General features: G+C 46.9%; 1 protein-coding gene across 2 annotated transcripts in view; it reads left to right on the forward strand.

Moving 5' to 3' along the window:
* lingo3a (leucine rich repeat and Ig domain containing 3a) overlaps positions 1-14515 on the forward strand; it is a 19778-nt gene extending 5263 nt beyond the window's left edge. For both annotated transcript variants that reach the window (XM_024259160.2, XM_024259159.2), the window contains one exon: positions 11187-14515. In XM_024259160.2, coding sequence (XP_024114928.1) covers positions 11224-13050 — 1827 coding nt within the window. In that variant the 5' untranslated portion in view covers positions 11187-11223 and the 3' untranslated portion in view covers positions 13051-14515. The remainder of the gene's footprint in view (positions 1-11186) is intronic.
* The last annotated feature ends 991 nt before the right edge of the window (positions 14516-15506 follow it).

Genomic DNA, 15506 nt, shown 5'->3' on the forward strand with positions numbered 1-15506 from the left:
AGGACCAGCAGACTCAGGAACTCTTTCTTTCCCTCTGCCATCAGACTCCTAAACAGCTGACAGGAGTCTGCAACAGCAGACTGCACCTGTGCACACCTGGATTATTTATCATATATATATCATTACTGGACTATTCATCGTTTTTAATGCTCCTTAATAACAACTGCACATGTACCCCACTATCCAGTTCTGTCAGTCTCCTTTGCACAATAATATCCGCTGTAAATTTGCACAACTGATTTGTAAATATCTTAGTCACTTACATATGCATAGTTTGTTTATTTCTTATATATACCTTGTTTTTAGTCATCCTGTAAATATCCAAAAAACTTTATATTTTTTATCTTTATGGCATTCAGAGTGAGCTGCAAAGTAAGAATTTCATTGTACAGGGAAACCCGTTTCTTTACTGTACATATGACAATAAACCCTTTGAATCTCTTGAATCTCTTCTTACCCCTGGAGGGGGCGGCAGCTGAGTCACTCCTCACTGTGAACCCCCCACCCCCAACATCCTGGTCTTTACGGCCGACAGCGACGAGCGTCTTTGAAGATTCGCTCTTGACCTCAGTCGATCCGAAATTCTGCAGTTTGTGTTTGTGTTCATGCGTGTTTGTGTTCATGCGTGTTTGCGTTCATGCGTGTTTGTGTTCATGCGTGTTTGTGTTCATGCGTTTTTGTGTTCATGCGTGTTTGTGTTCATGCGTGTTTGTGTTCATGCGTGTGTCTGCGTCTCTGTGATGTTCTGGCCTATTCCCTCTCTCATGGCGTCTGCATGCTCTGCTGCAGCCGTGGCGGCGCCACATTTGCGGACCACCTTCACATTTTCCCACCATAGGCCCCTCCCCCAGCTCCGACCTAAACATGTTCTCCCGTTTTAGTCTCTAAAGATTTTTTTGTTTTCTGCGGTGGTGTCATCATGGTCAGGGCCGTCCTCTGCTGGATCAGCTGATCACCTGCAGCGGTCTCTCATGAGGAACTCAGCTGATGAATCCTCAGTCAGAGGCTCAGATCAGCAGCTTCAGCTTCAGCGCCGCCGTTTCTATAATCGCTTCAGAGAATCTTAATCACAGCTGAAGCTTCTGGCGTTTCCGGGAGTCAGAGCTCGCTGCGGGAAAAGCAGACGGAGATTTCAGAAACAGAGGGGCTGCACGGACGCTCCCAAAGGCACACCCCCCACCGGGGGTGGGACCGGATTAGAGGGGGGGGCACTGAAGTAGGCCATCCAGGCAGGCGGAGCCGAGTCTGGAAGCGGGCCGCCACATCAACGGCAGCGCAGTGTAATCCGGCGCCGGGGTCAGACAGGGATAATTCCCGTCAGGTCACTGCTGGACCGTGTTGTTCCAGAACCGGAACCAGCAGAACCCGGTTCCAGTTCTGAGCTTTTGGATCCGTCCTGCAGGAGCAGACAGAAAGTTCAGTCTTTGCTGGGATGGAGAAGATCTTTCATGCTGTGAGCAGCTCTCCTGAGGTCAAAGCTTCATCATCTTGCAGACCAGCTCAGTGGCCTTGTGGGAGAGTGTCCGCCCTGAAATTGGAAGGACGTGGGTTCAAATCCCCGCTGAGTCATACCAAAGCCTCCCTGCTTGATTGGGGGGTTAAACCACCAAATGGTTCCCAAGCGCGACTGTGTCTGCAGCTAACCGCTCCCCCAGGGGAGGGGTCTAATACCGAGAACACATTTCACACGGTTAGCTGCGTGACAAATAGCGGGACTTTAACTTTTCATCGGTGGAATTTGAAAGGATTTGTGATGAAGAAAAGCTCATTATCATCATCATCATCTACAAATGTTGCAGTTTTTACTTTTCATCTGTCGAACCTCCATCATCATCTCCTGTCTGTCTTCCTGCTCTCTCTCACCTTCTCGCCGCTGATTACCTGAATCAGAGGTGAGATCAGATGATCAGCAGAGCTGATCTGATCGGAGCTGTAGAACAGGGAGGTGGCTGATCTTGAGGATCAGGATTGGGCAGATCTTCCACCCCCCCTAAAGATTCCTTAAAGTAAAGTCACTAAATTCTCCAAAAACTCGTTTTCTCCAATAATAAAAAAAAGATTTTCCACATTTCTCTCTTCTCCTGCTAATTTCCAGGATCAGGTATGTTTAGCCAATAAGGAGCTTCAATGGAAGGTTGGTTGGAAAACATGTAGGACACCGGCCCTCGAGGCCTGGACTTAAATACCCCTGCCCTAGTGGGCTCAAACTCGTCTGTAAGTTCTCACTCCTCTGATGAAGCTGTGAATCTTCACGGTGAATCTGCAGACAAATACAAATTCATTAGTGTTAAAAAAAAGTAAATGTTTTTTAATGTCACAATAAAATATAGGAAAATAACGGTTGTGTCATGATTCTGTGATCTGGTTTTGTTGTGTTTTGTGCTCCCCTGTCAGTTTCACCATTTTCAGGTTAAATCATCCACAGCTGTGTTCATTTGGTTAATCAACCTCAGTGTATTTAAGTGTCTGGTTTTCAGTTTCTCATTGTCAGGTCATCTGTTCTGTCACGTCACTGGTTTGATTTCTCCGGTTTTGTCATGTTTTGAGTTTTTTAAGTAAATCTTTGAGTTTCTGCCACCATGTCTTGTCTCCTGCGTTTGGGTCCTCCACCACCCCCCATGACAGGTTGTTTCTTTATCCTGAAATTGAGTCTTGGCATCTGGACTTCTTCTTTCAAGAAAGATTTGAAGTCCAGATGCCAAGACTCAATTTTAGGATGTCACCTGGATAAATGAGAACTTGACTCAACATTGAGCTTTCATGTTGCTGTGTGCAAACCTTCAGCATTGATGCACGTCGCTTGTTCACATGCTGACAAACATTTCCTGTCACGTCACATGTGACAGTTTCTTCAGAGATCTGAGTTCACATTTAGACTTTTGGGTTTCAGTCAGGATTTTTTTCTTTTAAGTACATTACTTTTTTAACATAAAACCAAGCAAAAATCATTCTTGTTTAGCTTCCAACATTTGTTTTTCAGGAAATTACCTATCATCCTCCCCACGATGCTACCAAATCAAACTAATTTTAGTACATAAGGTGTCTCTTGTTCAAAAAAGCTCGTGTTTGTTCATTACATACGTTGTTGATAGATTATCTTCCTTCTAGAGTAGTTCAACCTGTGTGAAAAACTCTGGATCTCATCCCACCATGAATAGTTGCAAAAGGCAAAGGTCTTACTACGATTCCCAGATGTTCTGTTTTGAAAGTAGTCGTGGCTCTTTGAAAACCCAAAATTAGGTTTAAGGAAATAATTTTTCCACAATGCATTACCCAAAGTCAACGCTGCACTCTTCCATTCTCACAGCTAGAACTTCATGGAAAAAAAACAACACATTTTCGGTTTTTCAAATGTAAATAAATACAATATAAAACCCTTTGTCTTTTAGATATCTGTATTGGTAAAATACTCTATACTCTTTGGTTGTTTAGTCGACTGAATATGTTATTTTGACTCCATCCAGGTTTGCAATTTTCTGCAAACAAAATGTTAAAAAATAAGTTCTTTGGCGCAGACCTGATCCTCTTTATTCCATCTTTATTCCTCCCTGTCCTCCTGTAACCTCTGCACGTCACATGTGACGTGACAGGAAGCCTGAGCTTTATATTGGTGTGAACCAAATAAAGAATCTAAATAAAGAATGGTGGCTGTTTACACAGTCACGCTTAGTAAAGAAAAAAATAAGACGACAATATTTTGGATAACATGCCCCGAAGTATTTTCAGAAGTATAAGACGTCTTTACATCTCCAGAATGAGACGATCGGTAGATGAACGTAAACGGGTTTCGTGCAAACAAAACTGCATTTCTACACACTCTCTGTGCACAACGTAAAACTCTGAGACTGTTTGTGAGTCACACATGTTTACCCTGATATCTTAACAGCATACGTACATTATTAAAAGACGCGTTACGTCTGAAATAGCATTTACGAAATGCTAGCATAGTCTTTAGCGCTTTTATTTACAAATTCCTATAAAATAAATCTTTTTTACTCACCTTTTGCTTCTTTATGAACACCGTAGCCTCATCTGGTTAGCTTAAAGCACGGGAAAAGAAACGTAAAGAGGACAATTTTGATCGTTTCTCTCCGGTTTGCAGGACTCTGGTGTGCTGCTAGAGCAAGCTGCAGAATGTTGCTCACGGGCCTCCGTAGTTCTGACTTTAATCTCAGAATTCTGAGTCTAAAATCAGAATTCTGAGATTAAAGTCAGAATTTTTCATGGGCTTTTTTTTTTTTTCAGGTGCCCTAATCCTCTTCCGTAAAATATAAGAATTAAAAAAAATACAAAAATTCAAATACACAAGTAAAGGAAACCTTGTGCTTGAATCGGAGTGAGTAGAAGAAAACTTCTTATGTGGTCCCACCCCTTTCTACAACACTTTTGTTACGTTATCTATTTACAGTTTTTTTTTTCTCAAAAACACTTCAAATTATTTTCTTAGACATAGTTTCTGCAGAGCAGCAGGAGTTCATCAGAAATTCACCTCTGAGTTGTGGGCAGGACTGTTGGTGTAGAAGGAACCCTAAGTTGATATCCCAGCATTCTTTGTTTTCACTCTCTAGCTTACAGCCCCCACACCCCCATCCTAACTTAAGCGGTTTCTATCCAGCTGTCCGGTTCTGATCCAGATTGTCTTCTTTACTGGTTCTAAATGACTCGAGTCTCAACAATAAAGGGCTTTGAGTTCCACGAGATCCAGCGCAGAAGGTGACATGACAGCAGTAATCACTACTGCCTTTGGTTTCTTCTGCAGTCATTTAACAAACATAGTCAAGACCTAAAATGTAATATAACTGAGGTAAAAAATGTCTGTGTTTAAATTTAGATTTAGGAATCCAAAGAAAGCTTTTTCTGGAAAGAATCTTTGAATAAAACATGATAGTTTATTTTTAGTTTCTTTAATGTGAGCTTTTGTTAGCTTACAAAGGACCAGAGAATGAAAAGCTCTGCCGTGTCTGTGATGAGATGAATCCTGCTACACTGAGCTCCTGATGACACGGACTCCAGTTGTGTGTTGATGCAATCATGTCGCTGAACTGCATCACAGAGAAAGCATCCATCTTCAGTGTGTGGCGTCAAAGCAGCGCCGCTCTGCACCACAGATAGCTTTGTGTTAGCTCACCTGGTTCTGGGAAGAAGCTGTGTCTAAGACAATGGCAACATCATGTTTCAGCTTCAGTGGGAAACGGGGTCAGGCTTCATCGTCTTGTGTACCTCTTTAGGCGGCTCCTGAAGGCCAGGAGCCTTTGTTTGTATTTTTGTTTGGTAGTTTCCAGTGCTTCAGGTATGGAGTCTGTATGTCTTAATGCTTTTTCACCTCTCTGGGCTTCTGTCAGCTGACTCATTTCCTCCAAGCTGCCTTGATTTTAACCTCCAGTCGTTGCTTCCATGGCGGGAATTCTTTTCTCCCGTGGTTGCTTTTGTAGTCAAGCATTTCAAAGATCACTGCTGCTGAAGTGTAAACCAGTTCATTGGTTTCTGTGATTGTTGTGGTAGAAATTGGCCTCAATCCCTAATTCACAGTTTCCAGGAGACCTTCAGGTGGTCCTTCATTTAACTGTTGAGTTGGTGTCGGGGTTGGTGTTCATTCTAGATATGATCTTGTCTTTCAGATCAGTTGCTCCCTCGCTCAGTGTACCAGTAGTTATTGATATGGAGAGGGCTGGCCTGCAGGAACAGGACCAAGCCCTGAGAACCAGAGCGATAGAGGCTCAGATCTACCAAACCAGACAAGACCCGAGGTGTAGGCTGTGGAAAGAGGAAACAATCCAGCACATACCTGCAGGGTGGAAGATGCTGGCTGGAAAAGCATACATGGAGCGCCACAACCAAGTAGCTGGAATAATATACAGAAACATGTTCAGAATGTGGACTGGAGATCCCAAAGTCAAAATGGAAACACCTCAGAAAGTGGTAGAGAATGAGAGAGCAAAGATCCTGAGGGACTTCCAGATCCAGACGGACAGGATGGTAATGGAGAACCAACCAGACATTGTAGTGGTGGATAAAGAGCAGAGGAAAGACCTTGTGGTGGATGTGGTAGCACCAAGTGATGGTAACATCAAGAAGGAACATGAGAAACTGGAGGAATACCAGGGACTCAGAGAGGAACTGGAGAAAGCTTGGAGGGTGAAAGTGACAGTGGTGCCCGTGGTAACTGGAGCACTCGGGGCTGTAACCTCCAACCTGGAGGAGTGGCTACAGCAGATCCTGGAAAGACCTCAGACATCTCAGTCTAGAAAAGAGCAGGAACAGCCAAGATACTGCAGGACCCTCAAGCTCCCAGGACTCTGGTAGATGACCCGAGCTACGAGGAGAAACCACCGCGGAGGGGGAGAGGGGTGTTTTATTATAATACATTCACTGGAATGCTGGTCTCTTGGTGTTCAGACTGAAACAAAACGATCACTGAAGTCCACCTTCATTCTAAAGTCATCAAAATGTCAAGATTCAGACTTTTTAGGAGATTTTAAACATTAATGAGAAAATTTACAGTTTTGATCTAATTTCAGTCATCATTGTAAAATAATTCAGCACAAAGAGAAGCATCTTAGATCAACTCAAACAGCTCTTTATATTTCTCTCTGCTGCACAAACGTCTAATTCTGGGATGAATCCCGGCCTTGTTATGAAAATCCTCATAAATCTCTAAGAATCTGCTGGACATTTCCAGTGTTCCAGCGGTCTGGTGGCTGTGGTTTTTCTGAGGTAATGAACGCTCCACTTAAGGTCAAACTCTGCATGTCTTTGGGTCATGATCATGCAGATAAACCTCATCAATAATTGATCTTCATTGGTTGAGGCTTGAAAACCTCGTTAAAAATTCATCTCACAGTCAGGACACGTTTCTGATCTCCGTTTGTGCCGTTCGGTTTGCTGCTCAAACGCATCTGCAGCTTCTCTGCGTTCTCCATGATTGTCATGAGGATCCGAGTTGATGTTAGGAATCCGTCTGCTGGATGAAGCTGGATCTGAGTTTGAACCACCTGACCGTTCTCACCTGAACAGGAATGCCTGTAAATCCTCATGGATGTTCGTCTCCGGTTTGTCGTCTTGACCTCATTACAGATCATGCTCACTAACGTTACACAATGTTCCCCTCCCACACACTTCCAGCTGTTCTCTCTGCCTGCTAACTGAGTGTCCTTGCCGGTGGTGGGTGGCATGACCCCCCCGGAAACTACAATCCATCAAAGCTCTGCAAGGTGGAAGGGACACAGAAGCAGCGACTCGTCCCTCCTGCTGGGCATGTTCCTGCTGGAACATGGACGGCGGTGAGCTCGGAGTTTCCTGGGGGACGATGGCGTCCCTCAGTGTGATGACGAATGCTTCCTCTGGAGGACTCTTCATCACGGCGCCGGCAGAGCGGCTTATGTAACGTGAACGAGTGGGCACAGCCGTTTCAGGAGGTTCATCATTCTACCTGAGCCCGTGTCACTCTGTGGCTCCGCCCACACACCCACCAGCCTCCCGCTCTTCTTTCAGCCCACTCCTCCACCTGCACCACTATTGTTGGAGCGACAGCCTGTTTCTGTTCTGCTGAAGCTGATTCAGGTTTCCGCTGTAGGCAGTGCGCCCACATGCTACAAAACAGATCAATAGATTAGAGCCTATTGTCAGGCAGTTGTGCAACATCTTTATTTCAGAAATAACCACCGCCTCAGGTTTCCATCAGCTCCGTCCTCAACCAGAAACTGAAAACTACTGAAGATCTCAGCTGTTTTTCATAAAACAGAATTCATTTGAAACATTTACAGCTTCAGTCTTTACATTTATGATGGATGGATGATGGATGATGGGTGGATGATGGAGAATGGATGATGGATGGATGATGGGTGGATAATGGATGGATGATGGATGGATGATGGATGGATGGATGACGGATGGATGGATGGATGATGGATGATGGATGGATGATGGATGGATGATGGATGGATGACGGATGATGGATGGATGATGGGTGGATGATGGGTGGATGATGGATGGATGATGGAGAATGGATGGATGATGGATGATGGATGGATGATGGATGATGGATGATGGGTGGATGATGGATGGATGATGGATGGATAATGGATGGATAATGGGTGGATGATGGATAGATGATGGATGGATGATGGATGGATGATGGATGGATGATGGATGGATTCTCATGTAAAATGCGTTCAGCCAGATCCTGTTAGTTATCCTTCACTGGAGGCTTTAGGATCAGATGACTGCTCTGTGTTGATATGCAGCAAAGAGCTGTTTGTTTGTGTGTGTGTGCATGTTTTCTGTATGCGTGCGTGCACGTGCACGTGCACATGTGCGTTTGCTCTTATAATAGTGATGAAGCAGTTAACTGAATTATTTTTCTCCTGCTGGTTACCGTGGTGACCTTTCCCTTGTTCAGAGGTGGCTGCAGGTTTAGTGACCCCCCCCCCACCCCCCACCTCATATTTGTTTCTTCATTTACTGCAAACATTTAAAATCTCAGAGTACTTTTGCCTGTTTTTACTCTAAATATCTTATTACACTTGATATATAAAAAAACAGAAAAAAACAGAGATAGGAATCACCATGGACTATGATGTTTGAAGATGATATTGTGATTTATAGAGAGAGCAGACAACAGGTGGAGGAGGAGCTAGAGGGAAGGAGGTATGAAAGGAGAATGAAGGTTAGGTGCAGTAAGACGGAGTAACTTCAATTCAATTCAATTTTATTTCTATAGCCCAAAATCACAAAGCAAATTTGCCTCATTGGGCTTCGTGCAGAAAATTTTACAGATGCAGAAAATTAGTCATAAAATATGAACAATCAACTGTACTTTTAGAAATTCTAGGAACTACAAGCAGTCCAGCATTTTGTGAACGAAGTGTTCTGACTGGTTGGTAAGGAACTATGAGATCTCTAATATAGGATGGGGCCACACCATTCAGAGCCTTATATGTTAACAGGAGGATTTTGAACTTTACTCTAAATTCAACTGGGAGCCAGTGGAGAGAAGCTAACACAGGAGTGATGTGTTCTCTTCTACTAGTTCCTGCTAACAATCGTGCTGCTGCATTCTGGACAAGCTGAAAACTTTTTAAAGAACTTTTCGGGCATGCTATCAGTAAAGAGTTACAGTAATCCAGTCTAGACGTAACAAATGCATGGATGAGTTTTTCAGCGTCACTTTTAGATAACATATTCCTGATCCTAGCTATATTACGTAGGTGAAAAAATGCAGTTTTACAAGCTTGAGATATGTGAGCCTTAAATGATAAATCCTGGTCAAATAAAACCCCTAAGTTTCTGACTGAAGAATTGGAGGCAACATTTACACCATCCAGGGAGACTATCTGATCTGAGAGAGCATCTCTCAGGTGTTTAGGACCCAGTATCATGACCTCAGTTTTTTCTGGGTTCAGGAGGAGGTAATTAATTGTCATCCAGGTCTTAATGTCTCTGATGCAGGAATTCAGTTTCTCTAGGTGGTCATTCTGGTCAGGTTTAATGGATAAATACAGCTGTGTATCATCTGCATAACAGTGAAAGTTAATGCTATGTTTCCTGATTATGTTTCCTAAGGGCAGCATGTAAAGCGTGAACAGAATGGGCCCTAGAACTGAGCCCTGAGGGACTCCGTAGCTAACTCTAGTACAATGAGAGGACTGTCCATTTACATTAACAAACTGGTGTCTATCAGATAAATAGGATTCAAACCACTGGAGGGCAGATCCCCTGATCCCTATGTCATGCTCTAGTCTCTGGAGTAAGATGCTGTGGTCGATAGTATCAAAGGCTGCGCTGAGGTCTAACAGGACCAGAACAGAGATTAGTCCCTTTTCTGAAGCTAATAGCAAATCATTGGTAACTCTGACCAGTGCAGTTTCAGTGCTATGGTGAGGTCTGAACCCTGACTGAAAATCTTCAAAGTGATTATTGTCCTGTAGGTGGCACTGCAGCTGCTTTACTACAACTCTTTCTAGGATTTTAGATATGAATGGGAGATTAGATATTGGTCTATAGTTGGCTAGAATGTCAGGATCCAGGCTGGGTTTTTTTAAAAGAGGTTTAACAACCGCATATTTAAAAGACTGAGGCACATAACCAGTCTCTAGAGAGGTATTTATTATGGTTAATATGGATTCACTAATAAGGGGGAAGATTTCTTTAAAAAGTTTAGTGGGGATTGGGTCTAAGAGACAAGTGGAGGTTTTAGAAGACGTAATAACTGATGCTATTTCTGCTTGGTCCACAGCAGTAAAGCAGTCTAATGTTACAGACGTTTCTATGGATGCCTTTATTTCTACGACTTCTGCCTGCTTTGGGTTGATTGTGGGAATAACCACATTTAGCTTCTGTCTAATATTTGAGATTTTATTATCAAAGAATTGAAGGAAATCTTCAGAGCTGATAGTAGCAGGAATATGTGGTTCAACCGAGCTGTGGCTGTTGGTCAGCCTGGCTATAGTACTAAAGAGAAATCTTGGATTATTTGCATTTTCTGCTATTAAAGTTGAGTAATATTGAGTTCTCGCTTTACGCAGGGATTTTTTATAACTTAAGAGGCTGCATTTCCAAGCATTCAGAGAGTGCTCTGAGCCAGAACGGCGCCATTTTCTTTCTAATTTACGAGTTATTTGTTTTAGGGAACGTGTTTCAGCGTTAAACCACGGTGCTACTCTGTTTGGTCTAACAAGCTTAAGCTTCAGAGGGGCAACAGCATCAAGTGTTCCTCTGAGGGCTTGCATGGTATCATTGACAAACTAAGCTAAGTAAATGACCAGAGGAGAGACAGTGAATATATTGGTAGAAGGATGCTGAGTCTAGAGCTGCAGGAAAGAGTCTAGAGGAAGACCAGAGAGGAGGTTTATGGATGCAGAGATGAAGACATGAAGGTGGCTGGTGTTAGAGGATGCAGGAGACAGATGGAGGAAGCTGATTGGCTGAAGGGAAAAGCTGAAAGGAAAAGAAGAAACTGTGATTATTATTTCACTTTTTCATGAGTTTGTCAGAAGCTGAAGAAAAAATAATCGAGCCCAGTTTGTTTCAGGGGGAATCAAAGAGCAGCATCAGTTGTGTAGTTGTGAGGGTTTGTGTGTCAGTTGTTGTAAATCGTGTCTTCACTGAACTGGAGTTTTCTGTTTCTGTTGTTAAATTAAGCTTTTATTTTGCCTCCTTTCTAATTGGCCTCTCCTCCCCCTCCCCAGGTGTCTGGCTCAATGACTCCGCCCTAACAGGTGGAGGATGATGGGGATGAGGGACCATGACGTGGGCTTGCTCCTGCCCTTCCTGCTGCTCCTCATCAGCGTGGCGTCCAGCCAAAGCCAAGGCTGCCCGCAGCGCTGCGACTGCACGGCCCGGCTGAAGGCCGTGTCGTGTTTCGGTAAACGGCTGGCGGCGCTTCCTGATGGGATCCCAGCGGACACCAGGGTCCTGGACCTGCGTGGAAACAGGCTTCGGTGGGTGGAGCGTGGAGATCTGCTGCCGTTCCCGCGCCTGGAGAAGCTGGATCTGAGTGATAATGTCATCAGTGTCCTGGAGCCCAGCGCCTTCTCCAGCCTCCAAAACCTGCAGGCGCTGTCACTGCGGGGCAACCAGCTGAAGCTGGTGCCCATGGGGGCTTTCTCAGGCCTTACCAACCTGACCTCGCTGGACCTCAGTGGGAATAAGATCGTCATTCTGTTAGACTTCACTTTCCAAGACCTCAAGAGTTTGAAGAACTTGGAGGTTGGTGACAACGACCTGGTTTATATTTCCAACAAAGCCTTTCTGGGTTTGGTGGGACTCCGAGAGTTGACCATCGAGAGGTGCAATCTGACCTCCATTTCCAGCCAGTCTCTGTCTTTCCTGCACAACTTAGTGAGTCTGCGGCTCCGCTACCTCAGCATCTCTGCCTTGGAAGACCAGAACTTCCGCAAACTGGGAAACCTGCGAGGTCTGGAGATCGACCACTGGCCTTTTCTGGAACACATCTCCCCCCACTGCCTGCAGGGTCTGAATCTGTCGTGGCTGTCCATCAAGCACACCAATATCTCCTCCGTTCCCACCTCAGCCCTGCGCAGTCTGGCTCACCTCACCAGCCTGGACCTGTCCTTCAACCCCATCGCCGTGCTGGAGTCCTGGGCTCTGCGGGACCTGGTCCGGCTCAAGGAGCTGCATCTGGTCAGCACCAAGCTGGCGGTAGTTCAGCCTTATGCGCTGGGTGGTCTCAGACAGATCCGTCTCCTGAACCTGTCCGGAAACAGCCTGGTGACGCTGGAAGAGTCGGCTTTCCAGTCAGTCAACACGCTGGAGACGCTGCGGCTGGACGGGAATCCTCTGAACTGCGACTGCCGCCTGCTCTGGATCCTGCAGCGCAGGAAGACGCTCAACTTTGACGGTGCCTCGCCTGTGTGCGTGACGCCAGTTGAGGTGCAACAACAAGCTCTCAATGCTTTCTCTGACTCCGCCCTCTTTGACCATTTTACCTGCCAAAAGCCTAAGATCCGGAACAGGAAACTGCAGCAGGTTTCCGCGCGTGAGGGTCAGGTGGTGTCCTTCAGCTGCAGAGCAGAGGGCGAGCCGGCCCCTCTCATTTTCTGGATCTCTCCTCAGCGCCGCCGGATAACCACCAAAAGTAACGGCAGACTGACGGTGTTGCCAGAGGGGACGCTGGAGATCAGGTACGCCCAGGTGATGGACAGCGGCACCTACATCTGCATTGCCAGCAACGCTGGGGGGAATGACACGTACTTCGCCACGCTCACCGTCAGCGGGCTGCCGCTGGATGCCACGCTCATGGCCAATCGCACGTACTATGTCGGGGACCTGAACGACACCAACCTGAACGACACCAGGGTGTTCCTGAAGTTCACTCTGGACCTGAAGACCATCCTGATCTCCACCGCCATGGGCTGCATCATGTTCCTGGGGGTGGTTCTGTTCTGCTTCATCCTGCTGTTCGTGTGGAGCCGGGGCCGCGGCCAGCACAAGAACAACTTCTCCGTGGAGTACTCCTTCAGGAAGGTGGACGGACCTGCAGCCAGCGGGGGGCAAGGCGGAGCGCGGAAGTTCAACATGAAAATGATCTGAGTGGGCGGAGCTCCGCTCTGCAGATGAAGTCCCTTTAGGAAAATTTTTCATGAGACAGAAACTGCTTGCATGAGGAGTTCTGAGGCACTTAGTTGTTTTTCTGTGTAGACTTTGGTGTAAGATGAGGAAAGTTTTCTCCTGTCTCACATCCCTGAACAGTCTGTTTAAATCGAACCCAGCCAACTGCCGACAGCACCGTTCCTCTGCAGAACCTCTTCTGGATCTGCTCCATCTTCACACCCATCAACCGACTGGTGCTCACATATTGCCAAGGACTGCCAATAGAACCGGAGAGTTCAGACTGCGGCGAGCTCGGTCCCGGTCCAGCTCAATCACGGTCCAGCTCGGCCCCGGTCCAGCTCGGTCCCGGTCCAGCTCGGTCCCGGCCCAGCTCGGTCCCGGCCCAGCTCGGCCCCGGCCCATCTCGGTCCCGGCCCAGCTCGGTCCTGGTCCTGCTCAGTCCCGGTCCAGCTCGATCATGGTCCAGCTCTGTCCCGGTCCAGCTTGGTCTTGGTCGAGCCCGATCCCAGTCCAGCTTGGTCCTGGTCCTGCTCAGTCCCGGTCCAGCTCGGCCCCGGTCCAGCTCGGTCTCGGCCCAGCTCGGTCCAGCTCGGTCCCTGTCCAGCTTGGCCCTGGTCCTGCTCAGTCCCGGTCCAGCTCAATCACGGTCCAGCTCGGCCCTGGTCCAGCTCGGTCCCGGCCCAGCTCGGTCCCGGTCCAGCCCGGTCCCGGCCCAGCTCAATCACGGTCCAGCTCGGCCACTATCCAGCTCGGCCCTGGTCCAGCTCGGTCCCGGTCCAGCTCAATCACGGTCCAGCTCGGCCACTACCCAGCTCGATCATGGTCCAGCTCGGTCCCGGTCCTGCTCAGTCCCGGTCCAGCTCGGTCTCGGCCCAGCTCGGTCCCTGTCCAGCCCGGTCCCGGCCCAGCTCGGTCCTGGCCCAGCTCGGTCCCGGTCCAGCCCAGTCCCGGCCCAGCTCGATCATGGTCCACCTCGATCATGGTCCAGCTCGGTCCCTGTCCAGCCCGGTCCCGGCCCAGCTCGGTCCCGGCCCAGCTTGATCCCGGTCCAGCTCGGCCCCGGTCCAGCTCGGTCTCGGTCCAGCTCGGTCCCTGTCCAGCCCGGTCCCGGCCCAGCTCCTCCCGTTCTGTCGTTTTATTCCAGACTCACAGAGACCGCCACACTGCCATGTTTAGAGCTGTACGTCGCTCGCCGTTCATCAGCAGGTCGACACGTTCGAGGTTTCTGTGGGACGTTCAGGTGTTTGCTGGCGGTCCGGCGGATTTCTGTGCCGCGTCTTTCAAGAGTTTGTATTTGCAGATGTGATTATCTTACCTTTTGTACAGACAGGACGTCGACTGCTCTCCGGTTCCTCTGTTTTGTATTTACTGACTGAATTCACTGTAGTGGTTTGTGTTCCTGTTTGTTCTACTGTTATTAAAAGACTTCAGGATCCTTTTAAAAGCCGCCGGTTTCTTTCTCCTTCTCTCTGGTTGTCCTGCAGGGGGCGCTCAGCAGAAGATGATGTTCATGGACTTTTGAACAGGAGTGAACAGAATGACTCCAGTGTTTCCATCTCACTTCAGACACGCAGGACTTGTCTTGATTCTTGTTCCTCTGCTGCCCTCTGTTGGCCAGAACTGACTGTGGATCATCACAGAGCTGTATGCTGGTGTAGTGGTTAGCCCTCCTTTCCCACACTGAGGAGGTGCTGGTTCAAATCCCAGCTGGATTCTTCAAGTCTGGAGTTTATTCTCCTAGTTCATGTTTGGGTTTTCTCTGGTTTCCTCCTTCAGTCCAGAAACCGGATTCATGGCTTCACCTGTAATTCTGGATTCTCTCCACACTGTAAAAAGTGAAAGATTGGATCAATTAACAAAAGTTCTGTAGTTTGATACATTTACAAATATTTCAAATTACATTTTTAAATTGAGTAAACCATCAACTCAAAACTTGAATTTGATGAAAACTAATAATCTTGAATGTAACAACTGACAGAACTTTTGTTACTTGTGTTTCACTTTTTATAGTGCATAAATGTGAATGTTTGTGGTTCTGTGACTGACAGCATCGGTCCAGAAGGAACCTGACCTTACTCCTACAGTAGAGGGGATAGGCCCCAGCGACCCTGTAACCCCTCAAAGAGGACGTGCCGACCGATCTATCATTATTGGATGGACGGATACAATATTGTTGCAGATTTCACACTGAAGAGTCATGATCCTGTAGAAGCAGAACAGGAAGTGGGTCCGTCAGACCGCGTCACAGTTTCACACTGAGGGAGAAAGCAGCGGGACGTCCTCGGAGTTCAGCCGGAATGACCTTCCCGCAGGCTGTGAACCGGGAGCGACAGGAGTGAGGCTTCAAGAGATCCGGTTAGGATACACAACTATGATCTAAAGAAATTAAAATCCATTGAAATTGGCATTTTATTTAAGACACATTAATGAAACAT

Source organism: Oryzias melastigma, linkage group LG4 (genome assembly GCF_002922805.2).
Source record: "Oryzias melastigma strain HK-1 linkage group LG4, ASM292280v2, whole genome shotgun sequence".
Lineage (NCBI taxonomy): Eukaryota > Metazoa > Chordata > Actinopteri > Beloniformes > Adrianichthyidae > Oryzias > Oryzias melastigma.